Source organism: Macaca mulatta, chromosome 16 (genome assembly GCF_049350105.2).
Source record: "Macaca mulatta isolate MMU2019108-1 chromosome 16, T2T-MMU8v2.0, whole genome shotgun sequence".
Lineage (NCBI taxonomy): Eukaryota > Metazoa > Chordata > Mammalia > Primates > Cercopithecidae > Macaca > Macaca mulatta.
Genome location: NC_133421.1, coordinates 65,391,140 through 65,419,042, shown reverse-complemented (window position 1 = coordinate 65,419,042; position 27,903 = coordinate 65,391,140). Strand labels below are relative to the sequence as shown.

Below are 27,903 nucleotides of genomic sequence, written 5' to 3'. Positions count from 1 at the left end.
ATGCCCATAAAAACATAGAGTAAATGTAGTTATTTAGGGCCTCAGAAATGGTAAAGGCTCTGTTACCATAACTTAACCTTACACAGTGCTTTCACAACCAGGAAGTTACAGAAATCAAAATCTCTGGCTGGGTGCAGTGCCTCACACCTGTAATCCCAGCATTTTGGGAGGCCGAGGTGGGCAGATCACTAGGTGAGGAGTTCGAGATCAGCTTGGCCAACCTGGTGAAACCCCATCTCTACTAAAAGTACAAAAAATTAGCCGGGCGTCATGCCACGCACCTGTAATCCTAGCTACTCGGGAGGCTGAGGCAGGAGAATTGCTTGAACCCAGGAAGTGGAGGTTGCAGTGAGCCAAGATCGTGTCATTGCACTCCAGCATGGGTGATAGAGCAAGACCCCATTTTGAAAAAAATAAAAAATAAAAATCTCTGAATCTAGAGCCAGAATATTACTTATTTTTCCTGTCTGTTAGAGAAATGCTCTTTCAGGCAGTCATCAAAGAATGGTAATGTATGCTAATAAATCACAGTCTTCCATTCACATGTAACCTTGCGAAGGATTGCAAGAGAAATATAGGGTGGGAAAGCCTCTCTGAGGAAATACACTCGCAATTAGATGGAAATTTTTACTCTAAATTTTTTCCTCCAGTTTCTAAACAGAAGTGAGGATAACAATGAATTTACTGTATTTTTAGAATCAACATATATACTTTGGTTTAAAATGTTCACTTCAAAGTAAACATATACATATATAAATATGCTTTTATATATAATACACATATGCAATAAATTTATACACATTTAAAGACAAATATCAGAGAATGCTTTATAAATTTGAATGGTTTTTAGAACAAGGCTTAGGATTAATTCACGGTTCCTTGGACTTAGAACTGAGAGTATCGAAGGTGTTTTTTTTTGTTTGTTTGGTTTTTTACTTAGGTTAACATTACAATGCTTTATTCAATGGTTAATGAAAATCAGAAAATTAGAAGGTATGAACAAAGGATAACATTTGCAAAGCAAAGAACCAATTTCCCCAACATACTATCTAGAGACCTAATCCAATCCAGAAAACACCCTTGAACAACAGAACAGAAATTGAGACATGTTTTGTCCTTTTGGCCCTTTGATCCTAAATACCGGTATCACCACCTAAGAAGTTCCTGCTAGAATGAATGAATGAATGAATGAATAAATAAATAAATAAATAAATAAATAAATGACAAGTGATTTAGGTAAAATGCAAATTGGGCTTTTCATCATTACTGTACACTGCTAGTCATTCGTTCCCTCTTTTATTAACAAGCATTTACTGAGCATCTATATGCAAAATAGTACGGAAAGCACTACAAAGGACACCCAGATGCATTAGACATAGGCAGATTATGCTTTTAAGGAATGGACAATCTGGTAGAGCCCTGAAAGATGTCTGAGAGATCATCTCATTTTACAGATGAATAAACCAATATTCAGAGGAATTACATGACTTTTTTAAGGTCATACAGTCAGTCAGCGGTAGAACCAGTTTGAGAAGCCCATCTAGTTTAATTAATTTAATTTTCAGTTAAGAATTTGGTCCCATACATCATGTGACCATCCCTAATCATCTAAAGTTGGACCCAGTTAAGCTTAAAATTCTATGATTGTTTTTAAATTCAAAAGCGTAAAATAAAAATGATTGATGTTTTATCATTGGGGATGGTTTAGTGATTTGTGGTATGATCATACTCTGGAATATTATATAACTATTAAAAGAGTTAGTAATATGTATAGAATGCATCTACAAATTGCATAATCTAGATGAAATGGAGAAATTTCTAGAAATGTACAACCTACCAAAACTGAATCATGAAGAAATAAAAAATCTGAACAGACCTATAACAAGGAGATTGAATCAGTAATCAGAAACCTCCTAACAAAGAAAAGCTCAGAACCAGATGGCTTCATTGGTGACATACAAAACATTATAGAAAAAATAACACCAATCCTCCTCAAACTCTTTTTAAAAATTAGAAAGGAGAAAACACTTTCAAACTCATTATATGAAACCAGCATTACTCTAATACCAAAGTCAGACAAAGATACTATAAAAAAAAGAAAACTACAGACCTAAATCCCTGATGAATATTAATGAAAAATCCTTTCAAAATCCCAGCAAATAGAATTAAATGATACATTAAAAGTATTAAATGCTATAATCAAATGAAATTTTATCCTGGAAGGCAAGGACGGTTCAACATACAAAAATGAATCATTAGTAGAATGAAGAGGAAAAAGCACCTGCTCATCTCTATTGATACAGAAGAAGCATTTGACAAAATTCCAAACTCTTTCATGATTTTTAAAAAAAACCTAACAAACTAGGAATAGAAGCAAATGACCTCAACATAATTAAAGCCATATGTGAAAAGGCCATAGGCAACATCATAATCAACAGTTTTTTTTCCAAGATTAGGAACAAGACAAACATGCCCACTTTTGCCCATTCTATTTATCATAGTACTAGGAGTCCTAGCCAGAGCAACTAGGAAAGAAAAAGAAATAAAAGATATCCAAATTGGAAAGGAAATAGTAAATTCTCTCCATTCACAGATAATATGACTTTATATGTAAAAAATTCTAAAGATTTTACACACACTCACACACAGTTATAACTAATAAACAAGTTCAGTGAAGTTGCAGATACAAAACCAATGCACAAAAATCACTTGCATTTCTATACACTAACCATGAAAAATATACAAAGAAAATTTTAAAAACAATTCCATTTACAATAACATCAAAAGAATAAAATACTTATGGCCAGGCATGGTGGCTCATGCCTGTAATCCTAGCACTTTGGTAAGCTGAGGCAGGCAGATCACCTGACGTTAGGAGTTCAAGTCCAGCCTGGCCAATACAGTGAAACCCTGCTCTCTACTAAAAATACAAAAATTAGCCAGGCATAGTCGTGGATGCCTATGGTCCCAGCTACTGGGGAGGCTGAGGCAAGAGAATTGCTTGAACCCAGGAGGTGGAGGTTACAGTGAGCCGAGATTGTGCCACTGCACTCCAGCCTGGGTGATAGAGTGAGACTCCATCTCAAAAAATAATAATAATAATAAAATAAAGAATAAAATACTTAGGAACAAACTTAACCTTGGAAGGGAAAGACTTGTACACCAGAAACTACAAAATGTTCCTGAAAGAAATGAAAGAAGATACAAATAAATGAAAAGACATCCTGAGATCATGAATTGTAGGATTTAATATTGTTAAGATGTCAATACTACCCAGAGAATCTACAGATTTAATGCAAACCCTATAAAAATCCCAATGATGTTTTTGCAGAAATAAAAAAAAAAATCCATCCTAAAATACATACGAAATCAGAAGGGGTCCTAGATAGCCAAAACAATCTTAAAAAAGAACAAAGTTGGTCTCACATTTTCCTATTTCAAAATTTACTGCAAAGCTACAGTAATCATAACAGTGTGGTACTGACATAAAGACAGACATATAAAGCAACGGAAAAGAACAGAGAGCCTAGAAATAAACCCTCAAATACATACATGGTTAAATGAGTTCATTTATTTATTTATTTGAATTAACAAAAGTTATATGTATTTATGTGTACAACACATTGTTTTGAAACATGCATACCTTGTATAATGGCTAAATCAAACTAATTAACATATGCTTTACCTCACATAATTTTTTGTAGTGAAAACATAACATCTACTCTCTTAGCAATTTTCAAGACTATAACATATTGTTATAAACTATAGTCACTATGTCGTACAATAGATCTCTTGAATTTATTCCTCTTATCTAACTGAAATTTTGTAATCCTTTGACCAACATCTCCCCAACACACTCCACCACCACCCTAGCCCCTGGTAACCACCATTCTACTTTCTACTTCTATGAATTCAACTTTTTTGTATTCCACTTGTAAGTGAGAAAGTGCAATATTAGTCTTTTTCTTTGTCTGACTTATTTCACTTAGATAATGTTCTCAAGTTTCATCTGTGTTGCCCCAAATAGCAGGATTTCCTTCTTTTATGACTAAGAATATTCCAGTGTGTGAGTGTGTGTGTGTCACATTTTATTTATCCACTCATTTAATGATGGACATGGACACTTAGGTTGCTTCCATATCTTGGCTATTGGGAGTAATGCTGCAATGAACACGGGAATGCAGATGTCTCTTCAAAATACTGATTTAGTTTCCTTCGGGTATATACACAGAAGTGGGATTGCTTGATTATATGACAGTTCTATTTTTAATGTTTTCAGGAACCTTATATTGTTTTCCATAAAGACTGTACTAATTTACATTTCCACCAACAGTGTGCCAGAGTTCTGTTTTCTACACTTCCTCTCCAACACTTGCTATCTTTTGTCTTTTTGATAATAACCATCTAACATATGTGAGATGATACCTCATTGTGGCTTCAATTTGCATTATTCGACGATTGGTGATTTTGAAAACTTTTTCATATACCTGTTGGCCATTTGTAGATCTTTTTTTGAGAAACGTCTATTTAGATTCTTTGCCCATTTTTCAATTATGTTATTTGTTTTCTTACTACAGGTATTGAGTTGTTTGAGTTTCTTCTATATTTTGGATATTACCCCTTATCAGATATGTGGTTTGTAAATATTTTCTCCCATCTGTGGTTTGTCTCTTCACTCAGTTTAGTGTTTTATTGGCTGTGCAGAAGCTTTTTAGTTTGATGTAATCCCATTTGTCTATTTTTGCTGATGCTTTTGAGTTCATGTTCACAATATCATTGGCCAGGCAAAAGTCGTGGAGTTTGCCTCTATTTTCTTCTAATAGTTTTCATTTTGAGTCTTTCTTACATTTCAGTCTTTTAATCCATTGTAAGTTGGTTTTTGTATATGATGTGAGATAATGGTCTAATTTCATTCTTCTGCATGTGAATGTGGTCAAAAGATTTTCAACAAGGGTGACAAGACTATTTACAAATAGTTAAGATGGTTAAATGATTCATGAATTTTCTGGTATGTATATTTTACCACAATTAAAAATTTGTAAGTACAAATGTGTAGGAGACCCAAACTTTACTGAAATAGAAGATATATATGTATATATGCTGGTTTATATTTGCAGAAGCAGGGATAAAGGTATCAAAGAATGTGCACCAAATTCTTAATATTGATTACCTCTAGAGCATTAATTTTGGTAGAGATGTGTGCATCTTCAGGGAAGGGACAGGATATTAGTTTTTCTTTATATGCCTCTGTACTCTTTGACTTGTTACAATGTGTATTCATTACTAGCACATATGTTTAATTTAATAGTGTCAGAAAACAATCTACAAGCAAAAGTCATTAAAGATTTTGGTTATCAACATGCACATTCACTACTACTGAAGGCAAGAATATTAGATAGAGCTCTGAGGATCCTATAACTTGCACAAATTGATCATAGAAAGGCATACTTGGTTTGAAAGTTGATACATCAGGTTACAGTTCATGTTTTGATGACACTAATGTTAGTCTTTCCAAGTCTAGACAATTGTTTATAAAACCATGATCATGGTTAAGTGATCATTTAAGGAAAAATGGTCAGTTAAGATAAATTATGCCTAAAGGCTATCAAAGGACAAGTATGACAAAGCATGCCAGGGCAACACTTGGCTCAGGCCAGTCTGTCATGTGACTTGCATCAAGAGGCACTTTTGTGCTTGGCTTCCATGATGAGCCTTCACTTAGTCCGGAGGGCAAAGAAGAAACATAATGAGACTCAATTGAACAATGGAAAAAGCAGGCTATTGAAATGCTATTTATAACTTTCTAAACACCTCCGGTATTAGCCAGAGACTCATGCTGAAACTGACATCAAGAAAAGATGTTAGGTAAATATGCAGCTCTAGGGAACATATAAAAGGACAGATATAGAAGGCGCAGCACAAACTCAGAAACCTCTCTTAACAACACAGCTCTCAACCCAGCTCCTGACACCATGGCCAGCTGTTCCACCAGTGGGACCTGTGGCTCCAGTTGCTGCCAGCCAAGCTGCTGTGAGACCAGTTGCTGCCAGCCAAGCTGCTGCCAGACCAGCTCCTGCGGAACTGGCTGTGGCATTGGTGGTAGCATCAGCTGTGGCCGGGAGGGCAGGGGTGGAGCTGTGAGGACCCGTATCAGGTGGTGCCGCCCAGATTGCCGCGTGGAGGGCACCTGCCTGCCCCCCTGCTGCCTGGTAAGCTGCACACCCCCATCCTGCTGCCAGCTGCACCATGCTGAGGCCTCCTGCTGCCGCCCATCCTACTGTGGGCAGTCCTGCTGCCGCCCAGCCTGCTGCTGCCAATGCTGTGAGCCCACCTGCTAAAAACCAGGTTGCTGATCGCTTACGAATGAAAGGGGAAGCACAGCAAAATTATGCTGATTTCTGAAGAACTGTTCGATTTTACTTGGATGCTAAGTACCATGATGTTGTTAACCTGCTCAGAGATAATGAAACTCCTAGTGAAGACACTGTGGATGTGCCGAATTCACTCACTGAAACATGTATCAATCAGTGTTCTGGATAGCTTACGTTGCTTGAGCAGAGGACCAAGATGGAATAGTTCATCATTTCAGTGACATCTCTGCTCCCCCAACTCTCTCTTGATGCCCATGCATCTTCAGACCTGGTTTTTCCTTGAATATCTCTGATTAATTCAAATAAAATGTTTTAATGTGCAAAGCAAACTGAGTTATGTCCACCTTCTACCTTTAAGCATGTCTTCCTGTGGCTGGTATTCAAGAGTGGATTTGCAATTTGATAATAATACCAAAGTATAACCACAAAGTCTAAACCAGAAAGATTAAATACAAAGTAAATTATGCTTGAATCCATCAACTTAGAAATGCTCCATGAATTAAATAATTTTATAGTTATTCCAATATTTGCATGCTCTAATCTATTACAATTAGGTCTAGACCAATAAAGGTTGACCTTCAGCTAAAATTTTAAGGTTGATCAAAGCTATTGATTTCAACCTAAATGTAATTCTACCATCTTTTGTCTCCTTCCATTTTATATACTAAATATTCTCCTTCATTTATGCCCCCAAATCTAAAGACATTGTATTACTTTCTAAATAGATTTTAAAATATCTACCAGATACTACCTATTTTCCAAGAGTATTTAGGTTTAATTTCTACGCCTTAGCCTTTCACATTCTTCCCACTGATCCCTGAATTGCTCTCTAAGCTTCAACTCCCAGTATTCACCTTCATTTGATGTAGGTAGGTATGCATAAAGTGTATCTCTGGTCTAAATTATAATAGAAGAAACAGCTATAGAGAGCACCTGCTGAGTTCTACTGTTGCCATTTGTCAGACAGATGTGTTAGAAATCTGAAACAGCTCTATTATATTTTGCACTTTGCAACCCAACTTAAAAGATGTTCTCTTAAGAAGTTAACACGCCGGGCACAGTGGCTCATGCCTGTAATCCCAGCACTTTGGGAGGCCGAGGCGAGCAGATCACGAGGTCAGGAGATTGAGACCATCCTGGCTAACACGGTGAAACCCTGTCTTTACCAAAAAATACAAAAAAAAAAAAAAAAAAAAAAAATTAGTCGGGCATGGTAGTGGACACCTGTAGTCCCAGCTACTCAGGAGGCTGAGGCAGGAGAAGGGCATGAACTCGGGAGGCGGAGCTTGCAGTGAGCCGAGATCATGCCACTGCACTCCAGCCTGGGTGACAGAGCGAGACTCTGTCTAAAAAAAAAAAAAAGAAGTTAACACAACCTAGAACAAAACAAAACATATTTTACCATTTAATTTTTAAACTCTTCATTAGGTATTAGAGTGTAATATACAAAATACAATAGGATGCAAATATAGAAAGGAACATATTTTCCACATTATTTACAAGCTCCCAGAACTTACCTCTATCATTTACTTGGTAGCAATGATGGATTACACACAAGATTATGCAATTTCCAAGAGGAATAAAGTAGATGGCAGTACATTCTTCAAAGTGTCACAACTCCTAGATATTTTTTCCTGAGCCCGGTTCCACTACTAAACCAAAAAATAAAATAAAATAAAATAAAATAAACCAAAAAACACATTTCCTAGTCTCTTTACAGTAAATAACAAGACTCTTTCATGAGAGGTACTACAGCTTGAAATTTCTCTTTAATTATGTGGGAGTGGTATTGATATCCATGAATCATGCCTTTTACTCCACCTATTCAATAAACATTTATTGAATCAGATTCAATAAACATTTATTAAGGTTCTACCACAAACTAAGGACTCTGCTGGATACCTTCCTAAATACTATGTCAGTTTGGTTCCCAAGAACAGATTTCTGGTCTGGAACAGGAATAATATTCACACATTTCAAATTGGTTGAAATCAAAGGAACTATAATCGGTAATTCAATACGACACTGGAACAAAACAAGGTGAAATCTGCGAATTATGCATGACCAAAGGTACTCCTTCAGTTCAGTAGATATCCAGATATCCAAAACTTAATAGAATTTAGTCTATCAAGGAGGAAAAAATAATAGTTAAATATAACAACACAGTTATTACTCTTAGCCTTAGAGGTCTGAATAGATTGTCACATGGAATAACTATTATATAAAATGAGAGCATTCATTTGGACTAAAATGGAAGGACTCTTGGAACATGGGAAACCACAAACATATTCCAAAGAGCAAAGGACTGATATGAGGAGTCCGGAAGAAACTATAAAACAGAGTAATTTCTAAACTATTGCTCATAATGTGTCATAAGTACTTCAACGTAAGCCAATTGGAGATCCACTGAGAAACAAATTTAAACAAAAACAAAGAAAATATGTTAACAATTTTGTAAACAGCAGCTGGCTCAGATGTATAAAAGGGCCAATGTGGAAGTCACCACCAAAACTCAGAAACTCCTCCAAGCAACGCAGCTCTCAACCCAACTCCCAACACCATGACCTGCTGCCAGACCAGCCTCTGTGGATATCCCAGCTGCTCTACCAGTGGGACCTGCGGCTCCAGCTGCTGCCAGCCAAGCTGCTGTGAGACCAGCTCCTGCCAGCCACGCTGCTGTGAGACCAGCTGCTGCCAGCCAAGCTGCTGCCAGACCAGCTTCTGTGGATTTCCCAGCTTCTCAACCAGTGGGACCTGTGGCTCCAGCTGCTGCCAGCCAAGCTGCTGTGAGACCAGCTGCTGCCAGCCAAGCTGCTGCCAGACCAGCTCCTGTGGAACCAGCTATGGCATTGGTGGTGGCATCGGCTATGGCCAGGAGGGCAGCAGTGGATCCGTGAGCACCCGTATCAGGTGGTGCCGCCCAGACTGCCGTGTGGAGGGCACCTACCTGCCCCCCTGCTGTGTGGTGAGCTGCACACCCCCATCCTGCTGCCAGCTGCACCACGCCGAGGCCTCCTGCTGCCGCCCGTCCTACTGTGGACAGTCCTGCTGCCGCCCAGTCTGCTGCTGTGAGCCCATTTGCTGAAAGCCAGTTTGCTTATTTTCAATTGCCTACGTCACAGTGTCTCTGAACTGTTCATCCCTTGACCACCCCTGGACCACTAACAAGTTCTCGGACTTTGCATTGTCTGTGATGGAGACTACTAAGTATAAGAGTTCACAATTCTGATTCCATTCTACAGTGAATACCTTGACTCTTCACTGCGGACATAGAAATGCTACAAAGTCACCTGCTGATCATCAGTTTGCTTGGGATATACTATTTCTGATATTTCTGCAGGATTAAAAATTACTGACATGTTGTGGAATTTATCCATGAGAGCTATCCACAAGTCTAATGTTTCCATGCTTTATAATCCATATTTATCTTGTTTACCTAAAAGTTTTTGCAACATCAAAGACACCAAATTATAGCCAGGTGACATTCCTCAAGTGTCACCAGAGAGAATGGAAGCTCATTACCCAACATTCAGCTTCTAAGAAGTAGGCTGGACTTTCTACATTTTAACATCTGATCCATCCCTTGATTTTTGGATCATAATGATCTTGCCTGCTGGATATTTCAGTTATATCTGTGATGCAATGTCTTCTGTCATTTCTTAATAAATAGTATATACTAGGCAAAGAAACCATTGTATTTGTTTTCACTTGTACATCACCTGATTTGACTGCTTATAATTCAAGAATGTCTACTTGAGGCTGGGCGCGGTGGCTCACACTTGTAATCCCAGCACTTTGGGAGGCCAAGGCAGGTGGATCATGAGGTCAGGAGATCGAGACCATCCTGGCTAACACGGTGAAACCCCGTCTCTACTAAAAATACAAAAATTTGCCAGGCGTGGTGGTGGGCATCTGTAGTCCCAGCTACCCAGGAGGCTGAGGCAGGAGGATGGCGGGTGAATCCAGGAGGCAGAGCTTGCAGTGAGCCAAGATCGCGCCACTGCACTCCAGCCTGGGTGACAGAGCAAGACTCCGTCTCAAAAAAGAAAAAAAAAAAGAAAAGAATGTCTACTTGAGGCCAGGAGCAGTGGTACACACCTGTAATCCTAGCAATCTGGGAGCCTGAAGCGGGCGGATAACCTGAGCTCACGAGTTTGAGACCAGCCTGAGCAACATGGTGAAACCCTGTCTCTACTAAAAATACAAAAATAAAAAAAAATTACTGGGCGTGGTGATGTATGCCTGTAGTCCCAACTACTTGGGAGGCTGAGGCAGGAGAATCGCTTGAACCTGAGAGGCGGAGGTTTCAGTGAGCTGAGATCGTGCTACTGCCCTCCATTACACTATGCAATAAATTGCAATAAGCTCTCAAAACGGCAATTTTCTATATATGACACCAAAGAAGATATAAGGTGCACTAAACAGTTAAGTAATGGTAAAAAGACACACATTTCCAAGTCCAAAGCAAACGTGGGAGCCTTTCTTTTATTGAGGATCATTGGCCATGTAAGGGTAGGTGGACAATGAAAGGGATGAAGCAAGATGAATTAGAGTATTAAAGGATGGACACAAGAATGAAAAGGGGGAGAAGAGAACAAAATAGAGGAGAAAAGACAGAGAGAAGACACAGTGAAAAAGGCTAGGTACGAGAGGCTGAAAGAAAAGGAGGAAGAGTGATGGAGAAGACACATCTGAAGGGGAAGGAGGTGAACCAGCGTAGCCTTGCTAGTACCACACACTGTGCATACGCCAAGTACACATCATGTGAACTTTGCTTCACATAACATCTACACCAATCCTGTGAAATGGATATTGCGATCCTGGCTTATAGATAAGTAAGTCTAAAAGAAGTTAAATAGCTTGCTTACAGTCACATAGCTCATAAGTTTAGAAACAAAACTGAAATCTGAATGCAACTCTGCCGACTCCAAAATTTATGGAGAGAATGAAATTAAGAAAATGGATATAAAGGAAAGTGTGGGAAAGTTTATAAGATTTAAAGACGGCTATTTCGGAGACTGTGGGCTTCAGAATAAGTTACTCTGTGCTGCTGGTTAAGTTGCGGTCTCAGAACTCCACACCCTCCCTACTATACTCAGCTTTGTGATGTTAGTGATGAAATCCGCAAGCCACATTGTTGCTTTTCCAGCTCTCCATGTTAGGCCTTGCTCCAGCCAGCCAGCACCCCATCCTCAGAGTTCTGAGTCAGATCCACTGGGACTATCCTCCTAGTTCAGAGACATCAGAATATGTGAAGAAAAAATATGACTGTCAGTTCTGCAGGGCTGTATACATTTTAATAACTCCTAACTCTTCCTTTGTTCCTTCAACCCTTGGGTCAGTAGCTGCTTCCTGTAGTTGCTACTTCCATGTTCAAATAATTGGCATGGATTTTGTCTCCTCATTAGGTGCTGACTGACAGAAAAGTTGTTACCAGGAGTGGTCCTGGAAAATCGACCTTCATAGATGGGAGTTGGGGATTGCTTTGGCAAAGTCCCTGAGCTTGAACCCAGTGTTAAACTCCTTGCCAATGAAAAATGAAATGCATCGCATGCAATAGCATCACCATTATTACTTTGGTTGTTTAAATAAAGTACCTATTGAAATAAGTGGCTTGGGAGCCCAAGTTGCTGCTGCTCTTGACTCTTAAGACAGTCATGATGATTATAAGCATTGTTGTGGGGGATGTCTTCTGAGTGTACTGCGTGCTTTCAGAAAGAAAAATGGCAAATTCAAGACTTTAATATCTCATGTCAAGTCATAATCAGAGATCCAGAAAAGATTCAGCAGCAGCCCTAAAATAATCACTTGTTTCTTATAGCCACAGGACTGGTACTGTCCCATATTAAACACTAACTAAATTTAATTGTGTGAGTTGCACAATTGAAAGGTAAGTTGAATTCACAGCTTCAACAAGACTGTTATGTGAAAGTTAGGGGATTGACAAGGAAGAAGTTTTAGAATTGAAACCTGGCGTAAGGGTTTCCATCTGAACTCAAAGGGGGCTGAGGATCTTGAATCTCCAAGTCATTCTGAGCTTCTTTGACCAGTAAAAATAGATTTCCCCCCTGAGTCTGATGAGAACAGCTGTCCACTGCTGGAAAATCCTCTAATAATCTCATTTGGGAAAGGTACTTATATGGAATGCCTATCGTCCTGAATAGCCACCATAACTATATCTTTTTCCTACTAGTCCTGTACTTCTGATCAAATTTCAGATGCTCCATAAGGCAAATATGATGTATCATCCAGGAAAAATAGCTCATACATGAAAAAACATGCCATAGGCCAAAATCCAGAATACTGACAACACCAAATGCTGACAAGATTATGGAGCAGTAGGAACTCTCATTCATTGCTGGTGGGAATGGAAAATGGTACAGCCACTTTGCAAGGCAGTTTGGTGGTTTCTCACAAAACTAAACATATTCTCACCATACAATCCAGCAAGCATACAACTTGGTATATACCTTAAAAAGTTGAAAACATATGTCCACTCAGAAACCTGCCTATGGATGTTTAAAGTAGCTTTATTCATAATTGTCCAAACTTGAAAACAACCAAGATGTCCTTTAGTAGGAGAATGGATAAACTGTGGTACATCCAGACAATGAAATATTATTTAGCACTGAAAAGAAATGAGTTATCAAGCCAAAAGACATAGATGAGATTTAAATGCATATGACTAAATGAAAGAAGCCAATTTGAAAAGGCTGTATACCGTATGACTCCAAGTATATGACATTCTGAAAAAGGTAAAACTATGAAGACTAAAAAAAATGAGTGGTTGCCAGGGGTTATGGGTAAAAGGGGTGGAAAAGGAACAACAAAAAAGGATTTGAGGGCAGTGAAACTATTCTGTATGATACTGTAAGGTGGGTACAAATTATGTATTTATCTAAACCCATAAAATGAACAACAAAAGTGAACCCAAATGAAAACTTGGACTCTAGGTGATTATGCGTCAATGTAGATTTATCAATTATAAAAAATGTATCACCCTAGCAGGAGATGTTGATAATAGGGGAAGCTACACAGGTGTGAAAACAGGGGGTATATAGGAAACCTGTGTGCCTCCTGCTTGATTTTGCTGTGAACCCAAAACTACTCTGGAAAATAAAGTGTATTTTTAAAAAGCATTATTGCATTATTATGTATTAGCAGAAACCTGAGGAATATGTGTAAGTGTATTTTTAGGGTAGTAAACCAAAGAAGATGGAATATAACACGGTCTCACTCTAATAATCTCACTTGGGGAAGTTGCTTGTAAGGAATGCCTAAATGATGTGATTACACTTAAAGATTCTGGATGTAAAATTGTTGTACAAAGAATTATTCGGTTTGTTGGCTTAAACTTGAAATCAATAATGGTCTATGTTTACTGATGCTCAGGTGTCAGGACTTTTTTGACATAATGTAAAGGAAAGGAATCAAAGACTTAAGGAGATAGGAATTTTGGAGAAGATTTATCATATGACACTGCACACATACGCATTGCCAAGTAACTTCCCACAGGTCCCAGAGAAAACTGCCTTCACCCAAGGCTTTTATATTCATAGGGGACTCTTGCAGTAGCCTAGGTATGATGGTGGAGACACTCTCTCTCTTTGATTTCAGTAGAGATAATAGGATCTCAGAGCAGTGGAAGTTAAGTCACAAAACTTGACTACCAAAGTAAAAGTAAGTGCAGCTGGCCTGTTTGAATTGCATGGGTCCACTTACACACAGAATTTTTTCAACCAAACACTGATTGAGATACAGTATTCTCAAGATGCAAAACTTGCATATATGGAAGGCTGACTTTTCATAAACACTCCACAGGGCTGAATGTGAGACTTGAGTATGAGCAGATTTTGTATATGCAGGAGACCTGGAACAAATCCTCCCCACCCAGTACACTGAGAGACAACTGTACCTTCACTGTAAAGAGAAATAGAGATATAGTGGGAGCCAGAATGCTTTGACCCACAGGGATCTGTCAGTAGTTAGTTTATTATGGTATCCTTGGAATGAAATTAAGGAGAAGCGTATTAAAATGTTGGTTGATATCTATACTCAGATCTTTGGGGGATTAGTTTCCAATTGCTCCTCTAACCAATTACCACAAAATTGGCAACCAAAAACAACACAAATGTATTATCTCACAGATTTTGTGGGTCAGGAGTACAGCAGGGCATGGTGAGATTCTTTGCTCTTGGTCTTACAGGAATAAAACCAAAGTATCAGCTGATTCTCATCTGAGGCTCAGTTTTCTTCCAGGAATTGTTTTGTTGGCAGGATTCATTTCCTTCTCACATTTTAATATAGTCCTTCCTTCTCACATTTTAATATAGTCCCCTCCATCTTCAAAACAGCAATGGTAGGTCAAGTTCATGTTATACTTTGAATCTCTCTGATTTCCTACCCTACCCTCACTTCCCTCTCCAATGTCCTCTTCTGCTCTCAGCTGGAAGAAAATGTTCTGCTTTTAAGGGCACATATAGTTACACTGGACGCACCTGGATAATTCAGGATACTCTCACTATCTTGAAGTCAACTGATTAGTAACCTTAATTACATTTGAAATGTCCCTTTTGTTATGTAGCAAAACATAGCCATGGTCATGACAAGGGCTCAGAGGTCTTGGAGGCTGAAATTCTGCCAATCACAGGAACTATTAGACACTAAGTTGACACTAATTTCTAGAGACCCAAATGCCACTGGCCCTCCAAAAAAAAAAGTGGTGACTTTTGGTGGCCAGATGATAGTTAGAATCTTGGTCTACATCTGAATCACAGTAGACCCAGTGGGCCTGCAGAATAATCACCCAATTTGTGAAAGTATAATTGGAATTATCATGTTTGACAACTGGCAGAATCCCCACATTGGCACACTGGCCTGAGGAATAAGGCTTATTTGGAAAAGGGGTCAAGTTGAAGCCCCCAGGAGTTTCCCTTGATACAAGAATGGTAAATAAAAAAATAGTACTATATTGATGGGAAAATTTTGAAGATGGGTTCCATTATCAGAGACTTGGAAAAAGCTGGGTTGTGATACCTACCATCTCCCCACTGAGCTTGTTTATCCTATGGACAAAGCAGATAAACCCTGGAGTATAACAGAACAATTATATATTATTATTATCTTAAATGAATTCAGGTGGTGACCTCAACCGGAGAAGATGTCCCAAATGTTGTATCTTGAATGGAGCAAATTAAGACAACCCCTGGCACCTGGTATGCAGCTGTTGACATGAAAATGCATTTTTCTCTGTATCAGGGCAACCAGAAGTACTTTTCTTTGACCTGGCATGGCCAACAGTAACATTCCAAGCATTGCCTCAGGGCTATGTCAACTATCCTGCTCTCTGTCCTAATATACTCATGATATTAATCATCTTGACTTTCCACACAACATCATAGCAGTCCACTACATCTATGACATCATGCTGGTTACATTTGATGAGCAGGAAGTGACAAGTACCTTAGAGGACTTGGTAAAACATTAATGAACTCCAGGGCAAGAAACAAACTCTACAAAAATTAAAAAGCTCATCACCTCAGTGAAGTTTCCTGGAGTCCAACTGTCTGGAACATATTGAGATATCCTTTCCAAGGTGAAAGAAAAACTGCTGTATTTTAAGCTAACTTCAACTAAAAAGGCATAACTCTTGGTGGGCATTTTTGTATTTGGGGGTCAATATATACCATATTTGAGTGTGTTATTTCAACCCACTTAATGAATAACTCAAAATGCTGCTAGGTTTTAGGGGGGACAAGAGCAAGAGAAGGCTCTAAAAAGTCCCAGCTATGGGTGTGGTGGCGGGCACCTGTAATCCCAGCTACTTGGGAGGCTAAGGCAGGAGAATTGCTTGAACCTGGTAGGCGGAGGTTGCAATGAGCCCAGATCATGCCACTGCACTCCAGCCTGGGCGACAGAGCAAGACTCCATTTAAAAAAAAAAAGAAAGAAAGAAAGAAAAAGAACAGAAAAGTCCCAGCTACAATTCAAGCTGCTATTTCATTTGAGCCTTATAACCAGCACATCCAATCGTATTTGAAGTGTCTATGGAAAATACAGGCTCACTGTATGTAGCCTCTGGCAAGCAGCAATAGAAGAATTATAGGTCAGACTTCTAAGGTTTTGGAGAAAATCCATGCCCTCCTCTGAAAATAACTACCGTCCTTTTAATAAACTACTTCCAGCTTGCTAGTGGGCAAGAACTAGAAAAAATGGAATGACCGTGCAACCTGAGCTTCTCATGCTTAACTGGGTGTTATTCACCCACCAAACTATAAGGCTGGATGTGCATAGGAGCAATCTATTAAGGCAAGGGTCCCCAACCCCTGGGCAGTAGACCGGTACCAGTCCGTGGCCTGTTAGGAACCAGGCAGCACAGCAGGAGGTAAGCCACCGACCAGAAGCATTACTGCCTGCCTGAGCTCTGTCTCCTGTCAGATCAGCAGTGGGATTAGATTTTCACAGAAGCACAAACCCTATTGTGAACCGTGTGTGTGAGGGATCTAGGCTGTGGGCTCCTTATGAGACTCTAATGCCTGATGATATGTCACTGTCTCCTATCACTCGCAGGTGGGACCATCTAGTTGCAGGAAAACAAGCTCAGGGCTCCCATCGATTCTACACGATGGTGAGTTGTATAATTATCTCATTCTATGTTACACTATAATAATAATAGAAATAAAGTGCACAAGAAATGTAATGCACTTGACTCATCCTGAACCAACCCTACTGACCTCCCCAGTCCATGGAAAAATTGTCTTCCTTGAAGCCGGTCCCTCATGCCAAAAAGGTTGGGGGCCACTGCTGTATGCTATATCCCAAGCTAAGTAAGTGTCATATGAACTTAATTTCTTTGAGTACTTACATCAATCCTGTAAAATAGATACTATTACCTTACCTTCATAGATGAGGAAATCAAACCTAAAGGCAGTTCAATAGTTTGTTCATAAGTAAAACACAGAAATACAAACCCAACTCTGACCCCAAAATTCATGATGAGACCATGAAGTTAAGGAACTGGAAGTAAAGATTGGTGTTGGGAGATTCAGTAGATCTAAGGATATCTCTTTGGGCAGCTGTGGGCTTCAGAATAAGTTCCGCTTTGTGCCATTACGTTCCTATTTCTCGGCTCCAAGACCTCCTTTCTGTACTCTGCAAAACACAGCGTGACTTTGCCCATTGTTCTGTTAGGCTTTTCCACTAGGGGGTGACAGAGGAAAACTGCAAAGCTGGAAGAGGAGGGTGGGATTTGTTCCTTCTTTCTGCTCCATTTGGGGCTTCCTGTATGCTAAGCAGATCCCAGGATAATCGCCCCAAGTCACACTTCTCAGTCCAGCAGGTGCAGATCCTGCCCATGGCAGCACACGAATTCAGTTTGCAGTTTTCTCAACACTTGTAGAACCAGCTTCATTGTCTCCTTTCCAGGGTCACCAGGACTAACCAGTTCTCTCTTAAAACAACAGTTTCAGCTCTACAGGACATCCGCCTCTCTAAGGTTTAATTCCTTGCCTCTTACATTTAAAGCTAGGCCTTTAAAGCTTCCCTTGAAAACTAGGACTTTCTGCAGTTTCCACATTTGTGATATTTTAGAGTCCTCTTTCAATCCTTTCAGTTCTCTAGTGAACAACTTAAAAATTCTTCATACGAATTTTATTCAATAGAAAAAACAGCATTTGGTTCTCACCTCCTGTGGGACCCTAACTGTTATACTCTTATTGCCTTTGGAAAATTTGATTATTTAGTGAGCCATTTGTACAGAATGTTCACTTACTCCCTTTCATTAATCACCATCGTGGATATGAGAAAAAAATTATCTCAGAGCTTTGGAGATGGTAGTCAGAGAATTACAGCATTTTAGGCCTGACAGAATCCAACTGAGAAACTAGAAAGATTACTTGGCAACGTTAAGCTCTGTAGTTAAGAAAGTTCCACCTTTTCTACCAAAAGCCTTCCATGAAAAGTGGGATGTGCCCAGACACCTGACTGCAGACGGCCCTTTGTTAACGACTGATTTATCCCCCAAATCATAACTCTGACTTAAGAAACCTATTGTCCATCATGATTATTCTGTTAAATGCCATTATACAGAATTAGTTTTAAAAGCTCAAAGACACAAAAGGATTTTGAGAAACTTGAAGGGAGAAAATGTTGAATCATCACATCAACTAAAGCATGAAAGCCTTAGGTAAGACTGGAGATTTAGAGTTTAGTAAAATCGTTTTGTGAGGTTGAGAGAGACTAATCCAAAGCACCAAGTATTATGAGCCTATGTTGGCCTATTCATTTCTAAGCATGTTCTCTTTGTTCTTCTTTGTTCCTGCATTACAAATATGACATAGAGAAACAGGACTGGTACACTACACAACACGAAAATCAAAATCCCTGGCTTTTAATGGGTTAACACTTAATATACAAAATGTCAAGACTTTTGCTTTCTCAATTTTTTAGTATCTTATTTATTTTAGTTGCATGAATGAAACACACCAAATATTTTCCCAAAAGGATCAGAGAAGTCTTTTTCCGAATGGGGTCACAGTAAAGAACTACAATTATGTTAACTCTAAGACAGTACTGACTTGTTCAAAATATGACACCTGTGACCCCGGAAAAAAAGATCCTAGTGGGCTGATAAGCTCACGGTAGGAAGAAGGGAAAGAACTCAGGATTTGCAACTGAAGCCAGGAAGCATGAGGAAGTTAGAGAAGAGCTAGAGATGACAGAGGTTGACAGCAACAGCCACAAAAAGGCTCTTAAAAGAAGGAAATTCAAGGTTCTCTATTCAGGAGAGGTTGAGGGAGACAAAACAATAGAATCCTAGAGATAGAATTCGGCAACTCTGAGGTTAACTTTTTTACCCTTTATTCCTACACTTGTTGGTTTAGTGATCAGACGAGGCCAAACGGAAAGAGAGCTGCACAAAAGCCAGGGATAGAAGTTAGAGGGAACCGGAAGCTGAGACTAGAAGTAATACGAAACACTTGCTTTGTGTGTTAACACATACTAAGCAAAACAAACTTGTCATGTTGTTTTTCAGGGGTCCCCAAGTCCCGGGCTGCGGAGCGATAGCTGTCCCTGGCCTGTTAGGAACTGGATCACACAGCAGGAGGTGAGCAGCAGAGGAGCAAGTATTCCCGCCTGAGCTCCGCCTCCTGTCAGATCAGCAGATCGGCGGCAGCATTCCATTTTCATAGGAGCGCAAAGCCTACTGTGAACTGCACATGCGAGGGATCCAGGTTGCACACTCCTTGTGAGAATCCGTCTGAGATGGGACAGTTTCATCCCAAAACCATCCCACTCCCATCCCACCCACAGTCCGTGGAAAAATTGTCCTCCATGAAACCAGTCCCCTTGTGTCAAAAAGCCTGGGGACTGCTATTGTGTTTGAGTATAGGTTAACAATTTGATCACCCTAAAGACGTTTTTAACTGTAGGAAGGGACAGAGAGTGAGATGAGAAAGGAATCAGAAGACCTGAGTTTAAAATCCCAAATCTACTCTCACTCACTGTGACCTTAGACAAATATTCTCAGAAGCTCAGTTTTGTATTGTATATCAAATGGGGGTTCTAATATGTCACAGTATTGCTGTGAATAATAAATAAGGTTATTAATAGTAATATGCCTGGCATATAGTAGGTGCTCAAAAAATTTTATTTTCTATTCCTCTTCTCCATTCAAACGTATGTCTTCAGGAGCAGAAAGCCCTTTTGGCTGTGGAGAGAATAGCATGAGCCAGATAGTCATGTGTGGAAAATAGCTTTAAAAATAGGAAAAGCATTGCTTAGGGTGATGTTGTATTCCATTAGAATAAAATGAATCACACAAAAATGATCATCTCATTCTCAGTTCAAGCGCTTCATAGTAAGCAAAATTTTCATCTGTGTGTTGAAGCCTTCCAAATCTTCACCTCTAGCACTGAGCGTCGTGTACTCTCAAAAATCAAAACACGCTTAATATTTGTGGGAACGTTTTCCTCATGTTATCTTCCTCCTTTCTGCTCTTTTCATCCCAATGGACTCAGAAGTCAAATTTCCACTCAGGAAAACTGACCAGCTATGATTACAAGCTGTTGCAATACATCTTATTCTACAGAGGAAATTCCTAACTGTATCAAAATATAAATTGTAACACTTCATGTAAATCACAGAGAGTGATGAGAAAGACGGAATGAGGAAGAAGTTACGCTCAAGCAGATAGAGCACTTCTTCAGTCCCCTCTGAGTAATAAATCCTGCTAGGCATTTGTGATGGCTGCCTCCTGAAAAAGGCAACGTGGTAGAGAGGACATGAGGAGCACACACTGCTTCCCAGTGATCTCACAGGGCTCCAGCAAAGCAAGGTCGAGGGGCACAGTGCCCTTTGTGGAGGTGGGGTCTTCACTGGTTACAAAAACTATAATGAAGACTATCAACAGGCAGGCTTCCCAGGCCTGAGAAACCTAAAAACTAAACTCCCAAATTTAGCCCTAGATGCCCTATTGTTGGAGAGAAAGAATACCTGAAAATGTCAGGGAAAAAAAAGCTCCAGCCTCCCTCTGCTTATTTAGTAACAACCATCACACCTATTAGGATCATTTAGTGAGGACTTACTATGTTCCAGGCACTGCATTGCACATTTTAATGCTTTCTTTAATTTATTCTTTAAACATCCTATCAATGTGATAGTAACATTAGCCATATTTACAAATGAAGGAGTTAAAGAGGTAAGTTCCCTGCCTTAGAAAAATATATACCAGTCGTTCTCCATGGGTCTCCTTAATTCAAGTTCAAACTCCTCATCCTGGGGTCAAGACTCTACTTGCTTTTATCTCACACAATGGTTCTCTAGACACACTGCACTATTCACGGCTTCCTAACAACCATTTGTTCTTTTCCGCTTCTTCTATGCATTTACTGCTGCTGTTCCTTACAGCTGGAATGCCTTTCCTACTCCTCTGCCTTGCATTCAAGCCCTGTGTACCCTGAGAATCCCAGTAAATTCTATGATATTTAAGGGTACACCATGTCCTGCTTGTCCTTGAATGTCCTCAGTCTCCTAGCACAGTACAAAGCAAATACCAGGTGCTCAACAGAGATTGGTTGAAATAAACCAAGTTATGTATTTTCTCTTGAAAAATGTAATAATCAATAATAGAGAGATTATAGATTAATGTATAGTGACTAAGAACATAGACTATGGAGCCAGATGGCCTTGGTTCAGATTTTAATTCCACCACTTACCAGCTATTGACCTTGAGCAACTTACTTAACTGCTCTATGCCTCAGTTTCCTTTAGGTATAAAAGAGAGGATAGCTTTAATACCAGCCTCATAGGGCTGTGGTAAGAATTAAATGACATGATGCATGTAATGCGCTTTTTAAAAAAATCTGTTACACAGAAAATTCTGTATGAGAGTTTGCTCTTTTCATATAGTCAACTATATGTTTAGTAAAATAAGTTAAAAACTCAAAGTATATTTTAAACCATAGTGTCAGCTAATATTTAAATATATAACAATTAAGTCTCTTAATTTCAAAAAATTTTGAGTACTACAGGAGTTCTTTGGAAAAACAGTGGTTACTTAATTCAATGCAGGAGTTGGATTTATGTAATCAATTGAGAAAAAAGTCTCTGATTCAAAATAAAATTGTAAAGTACAACTATTGCTAGAAAATAATTCCAAGGATGAAAATTCCAAAGCTTACTCTAGAATAATCACAAGTTTAAATATCTCAATATTTCACATAGTAGGCAGCTTCAAATTTTATTTCACCAGTGCCTGGCACATAGTAGGTACTCAAATTTTATTGAGTGTCTATTTTCCTAAACAGATTCATTTAGTTAATACATATTTTTATATATTAATCATACATAATTATCTGTTACTATCTGTATACTCCACAGCCTACAATAATACATGAGAATTAAACTGAGAGCCTAGGGTTCCCAGGAAGAAATAGGTAACACTTCCAGCCAGCTGGCTAAGCAACCACTTGCAAGAATGTTGCATGTGCCACGTGACTGAAAGCTATGAGATCAGCTCTGCATGTTGCCAGATGACAACTATAGAGACTATCAGATGCCCTCAAGTGGAAAACACCACTATTTCCATTGAAAAGAAATTCAATTTGGGGGTAATTTTTAGTGCAAGCTAATAAAGGTGGCAAGAGATATATCAGGCTTGACTATAACCACAAACTGGAAAAAAAGAAGCAATCTGATGCAACTGGAAAAAACTCCCAAAGTTCACCATTTAACCCAAGCCCAGAATCCTTTGCGTGAATGCTCAGCAAATAGCAAAGTAAACAAAGAATAAATTGATATCAATGGCAGCCCTGATACCAGCCATTCTTTCTTTCAATCTGTATTACAAAGGAATGAATGCACTGGCAGTTTCAAAGATCATGCAATTCAGGAAATGAAGACCACATGTTTTTACTTACTAGGCATTTTTATTAGGATGACAAACTTTAAAGGTTTCTATATCCTGCTTTTGTGAAGGGATGAAGAATTCCAACAGGCTTTAGGAAAATTGAGTGGCCCTGAGGTGTGAAGCTTCCTAACACCCCTGCTGACTCAGGAGGTGCCACTGTGGAAGGCGTTTCCCAACAGCCACCCAGAAATTCACTGAGTTGTTGGGAGATGGATGTTGGTAAGGCACAAAGTGGCTCACAGCAAAACATGACTAACGCACATAAAAGTGACTATCTCATAAAAAAAGCAAAATTTTTCCCATATGTTGGAGCCTCCCAAATCTTCACCTCCAGCTGGGCTTCCCCTCACGGCTTCAGGACGCTTTGTCTGTAGGTCCCAAACTAAATTCATCTCCAATCCCTTTCCTATCACTCCAGACAGCAGCCTTTTTCACGAGTAAATCTGACACCTAGATATGATCCTTGGCTCCACGCATCCTCTCAATCAGCATGACCTTTCATCTCCACTTTCAAAAGGGCTTCCAAACTCTACCACCTCTTAACAGTTCATCAAAAACTGGCATCAACTGTCTATCCTCACACTTTCTAGTCGTGCCAGTTTCCACTTTGCTCTGCTGCAGTTCATTTTCCTTTGAACATAAATCGCACCTTATCACTCCCTTCTCGAAGTCATCCAGTGGATTTCAACACCCTTAGAGTAAAATCTAAACTGTGTAGAACAACTAAAAAGTCCTACACGCCCTGCCACCTGCCACCTTCTGTAACCTCACTTCCTGTTACATTCCTTCTCTTCACTGTAGTCCAGCCACTCTGACCACTCTAATTAAGGTAGGTACACTCCCTGGCACTTCTCTGGAGTTCTTATTTATTCATTTCTTAGTTTTTTATTGTCTGTTTCTCCCACTAGAATTAACACCTTGACAACAAGGACCTTATCTGACCTGTTTATTGCTCTATGCTTAGCACCTATCATAGTCTTAGACATTTTGTTGAAGACATTAATAAATTTTAAAAGTACATGAGCATAATCTACAGTTATATAAAATTTAATTCCACAAAAGTATTGATTTTGTGCAAGCGATTGCTATCAGGTGAGCCATCATTCAGTGTAACTTTAACATTATTACTTAATATCCTTACTCTTGGTTTCATCATCTGTGAAATGGGTGCAGTAACAGTGTACCCCATAGTGATCTTAAAGGGCTGTAAGATAAAAGGAAGAAGATACACAATAATACTTAGCACCATGCCTGACACATGGTATACATCCAATACATGCAAAGTGTTAGCAGAGGATTAGTGTTCCCATTACCTTAAAAAGAAAAATATTAATTTTATTGTGGAAACTGATGTACTACCCAGATGGTGGTCCCTAAAAACTGAATGATGTGGTAAGAAATCTCTGATAAGTCCCTCTTCTCTATTTCCACAAAACTATGATATCTTCTAAGATACTCCTCACTCCCCTAGAACACCCAAATAGCTTCCTAATTATCGTCCCTGTCTTCAAATTACCTCCTTTCTACAGCATAGTCTTTTGATTACGAAAATAGATCTAAACCCAACTCCCTTTGTGGTCCCAAGACCTTCAATGACCTGGCCCCATCCTTCCTACCAATCTTACACTCAACTAATCTTGAGGGTCCTCTGCACTGTAGTCAGACAATACCCCTAAAGCAAGAGGGAATCTGGCACAGTGATTAAGGCCATGAAATCTGAAGCCACACTACTTGGCTTCAAATGCCAGCTACTCACTCACTAGCTACTTAGCCCCTCTGTGCCTCAGGTTCCTTGTCTGTCAAAGGGCAAGGATAATATCATTGCATACATCATCATAAGGTTGTTGTAAGAACTGTATGAGACAATGCATGCAAAGCACTCAGCACATTACCTAATACTTAGTAAGTGACAATGATAACCATGATGAACCTCCCCTCAAAAACTACAGTGTATTTCCAAAATCTAGTCATGTCACATACCTGTTCAGCAACCCTTAGATAATGACCATTGCCTACAAGATAAAGTTCAAAATCCTAAGTGTAGGATACTAAGCACAGTACAAATTCTTCATGCTATGGCACTAACCCATCTTTCCACCTCCATTCCAACAGATTCAGAACCTATGCTTCAACCAGGCAACACTTTTTGTCCTCCCATGAGTGCCCCGTGGCATTTTGTTTCAATGGCTGAAATCCCCTTCCTATTTATCTCTATCTGCTAAGCTCCTTTTCACCCTTCAAGATCCAAACAAATGCTCTCTTTCTGTGAAGGGCTTCCTAAGTTTTCCAGGTAAAGTCTATAGCTTCTATCTCTAAACTCTCATATCATAACCTGGAAAATCTAAATGTACAATCCTTTGTTATTGTTTGCTGGTTTACTTCTCTGTGTCTCTCTTCTTTTCTATGACCCCTGTAAGGGCAGGAGCCTATTGCAACTTTTTGCATGATGCCCAATGTACAGCATGTGTTCAATCAATGAGCATTTGATATGTAAATTCTAATTTTAATATGTAAATATCTAAGAGAGATGTAAATTCTAGCATAGGAATCCAAAACTGCAAAATCATTCCAATAAGAAAATGGCTAAAATGAAAGCTGTTTCATGCTAAGCATTTTTTTTAATCCATCATCTTGTTGATTTGCATCTCATTTGGCTTTTGATTCCTCTGCATTGTACAATTTTCTACTTGTCTTTAGAACTTGAGCCATCTTATCTGAAAAAATGGGTCAAGAAAATATATACATGTTTTTAAACCTTTCTAAGTAAGCTATTTCTAAAGGTTTTACCAGTTCAATATTTTTCCTATTCTAAAGTAATTCCAAATCATACTAAATTTTCTACCTTCATCTACTTTTAAAACTTTATTTTTAGAGTTTTAGTGGTTTAGATGAATCTTGGAAATGTCTCTATTCTGAACCACAGAGCCTGGAAATAAGACGGGGGTGTTCGATGTTTTGGCTTCCCTGGACCACTTCGAAAGAAGAAGAATTGTCTTGGGCCACACGTAAAAAACACTAACACTAATGACAGCTGATGAGCAAAAAAAAGAAAAAAAAAACACAAAAAATCTCATAATGTTTTAAGAAAGTTTACAAATTTGTGCTGTGCTACATTCAAGGCCATTCTGGGCCACATGTGACCTATGCCGCAGGTTGGACAAGCTTGCTGTAAGCTGTTGCTAAATCTCCCCAAGTATGTTCCATAAAGCACTGACCTATAAGGCTAATCTCTGAAAACAAACAAAAAGCAGTCCACGGTCAAGTAAGTTTGGAGAAAAATATATGCTCTATCTTTGTATTGAAAAGTCGTAGAGCACCTGCACATTAAAGGCTCCGAGAGGCCCAACAGTGAAGAACTCAGCCTTTCCCAAACTTATTTACCAGAGAACCCTTTCAAGTCCCTTGGAACCGGTGTTCACGGAACTCAGTCTGGGAAATACTGCACCATTTAGCTTCTGAATGGCCCAATACAACTAGATTTTTGGTCATAAATAATCTTCATTTATAACACAGTTGGATGGAGCTTAAAGGACACCCATCTTTGTCACCCATGCAGGTCTTCATTCCCAGCTGCAGGTTCTTACCAAGTTATCGTTCGCAGCATATTTGAAAGGAATGGAGAACAAATGATTTGTTACAGCTCTGTAAAAAGTGCCTCTTTACACAAAACCAAAATCTATTTCTCTACAGATTCTATCCATTCATCTTCATTCATTTCTTGGAGTCACAAATAATAAATCTAAAATGTGATATCACTTTTTCAGCCAGAGGCCCTAAAGGATCACAAAGAACCTTTGGTCACTGGTAGAAGAACAAACAAAAAGCTTACTTGTCCTCTTCATCTGAAAAGTAAACAAAAGAAGTGGGAAAGGTCTGCAGATGCCTGGCATACCAAGCCATTATTAGTGAGGGTATAACGATTAGAAGATAATGGCCCGGTACCTTTGAAGACTGGAATGAAGCTTTCTGTGCAGTGACACACTGGCAATGTGAAGAGTCCTAATTTGACAACAAAACAACCTAAATCTCTTTTATGAGGTGAGCAGTGTATCTTAGGTAATAAACACTTAAGTAATTAGACGGTTTTTATGGAGATAGCTATAAAGTGAAACATGGGGAAAAAACCCTCAGTAATAGGCTGACGCCCAGGGAGATGGGTATATAAGAGCCAGGGTAGAAGAGAGGAGCATCGAGACACCAAAGGACTTCTCTCGACTCAACAAAAACCCGCCTCCCATTGCTATGGATTGCTGTGCTCTCCGCTCCTGCAGCGTCCCCACTGGCCCTGCCACCACCTTCTGCTCCTTTGATAAAAGCTGCCGCTGTGGAGTCTGTCTACCCAGCACCTGCCCACATGAGATCAGCCTCCTTCAGCCCATCTGCTGTGACACCTGCCCCCCACCCTGCTGCAAGCCTGATACCTATGTGCCAACTTGCTGGCTGCTCAACAACTGTCACCCGACTCCTGGCCTGAGTGGGATCAACCTGACCACCTATGTTCAGCCTGGCTGTGAGAGTCCCTGCGAGCCCCGCTGTTAACCAGCCAAGTCTGCACACGTTCCGTGAGGTGGCTGCCCAATGTCCTCTGCATCACCCGGGCTTCGGCACTCACTACTGCCTACATCAAGGCTAAGGCCATCCCAATCCCCGGGGCCAAGTCTTGATGAATCTTCTTAATTCTTTACTCCTTTCGGTACAGTTGGAGACCTCCTTTCTGTCTTTTAGGCTATTTCATCACTCTTGAGAAATAACCATTTTGACTCTTTGTTAATAAACTTTATTCTGGCTTAGCAAATATGACCTTGTGATGATTTATTTTCATGTTTTCCATTAGGGAAAGTGGAATGCCTACCTAAACCTGAACAACAAGTTAACACACCATCCAAGATTTACCCCAACAGAATAAGAGCTCTCATAGTGGAATTTATCAAAAAAATAGATACTGGTTATTTGTGATAGGTTAAAAAGTAAAAAATGTGGTAGTTCATTTATAGAATCTTTTTATTTAACATATATTTATTTAATAGATATTATTGGAAGACATCCACTGTGCAAGCACTACGCTAGAGTCTAGAGGTTAATAGAATGTTTTTAAAATACTGGATTTTAGTTTCCATTGATTCTG

General features: G+C 39.3%; 3 protein-coding genes across 3 annotated transcripts; all 3 read left to right on the top strand.

Moving 5' to 3' along the window:
* Window positions 1-3,635: 3,635 nt before the first annotated feature.
* Window positions 3,636-6,809, top strand: KRTAP1-4 (keratin associated protein 1-4). Its single transcript, XM_077973512.1, has one exon. It carries the CDS (start codon window positions 5,973-5,975, stop codon window positions 6,336-6,338), a length of 366 nt encoding a protein of 121 aa, XP_077829638.1. The 5' UTR covers window positions 3,636-5,972; the 3' UTR covers window positions 6,339-6,809.
* Window positions 6,810-8,862: 2,053 nt separating this feature from the next.
* Window positions 8,863-10,842, top strand: LOC106994044 (keratin-associated protein 1-1-like). Its single transcript, XM_077973511.1, has one exon. It carries the CDS (start codon window positions 8,932-8,934, stop codon window positions 9,454-9,456), a length of 525 nt encoding a protein of 174 aa, XP_077829637.1. The 5' UTR covers window positions 8,863-8,931; the 3' UTR covers window positions 9,457-10,842.
* A 16,145-nt stretch (window positions 10,843-26,987) lies between these two features.
* Window positions 26,988-27,573, top strand: KRTAP3-1 (keratin associated protein 3-1). Its single transcript, NM_001193398.2, is given in 1 exon segment — window positions 26,988-27,573. A coding segment is annotated over 1 exon segment (297 nt). The 5' UTR covers window positions 26,988-27,020; the 3' UTR covers window positions 27,318-27,573.
* The last annotated feature ends 330 nt before the right edge of the window (window positions 27,574-27,903 follow it).

Bases quoted from the DNA above. Each gene is read 5' to 3' on its own strand.
- KRTAP1-4 (XM_077973512.1), top strand. From the start codon at position 5,973: ATGGCCAGCTGTTCCACCAGTGGGACCTGTGGCTCCAGTTGCTGCCAG.
- LOC106994044 (XM_077973511.1), top strand. From the start codon at position 8,932: ATGACCTGCTGCCAGACCAGCCTCTGTGGATATCCCAGCTGCTCTACC.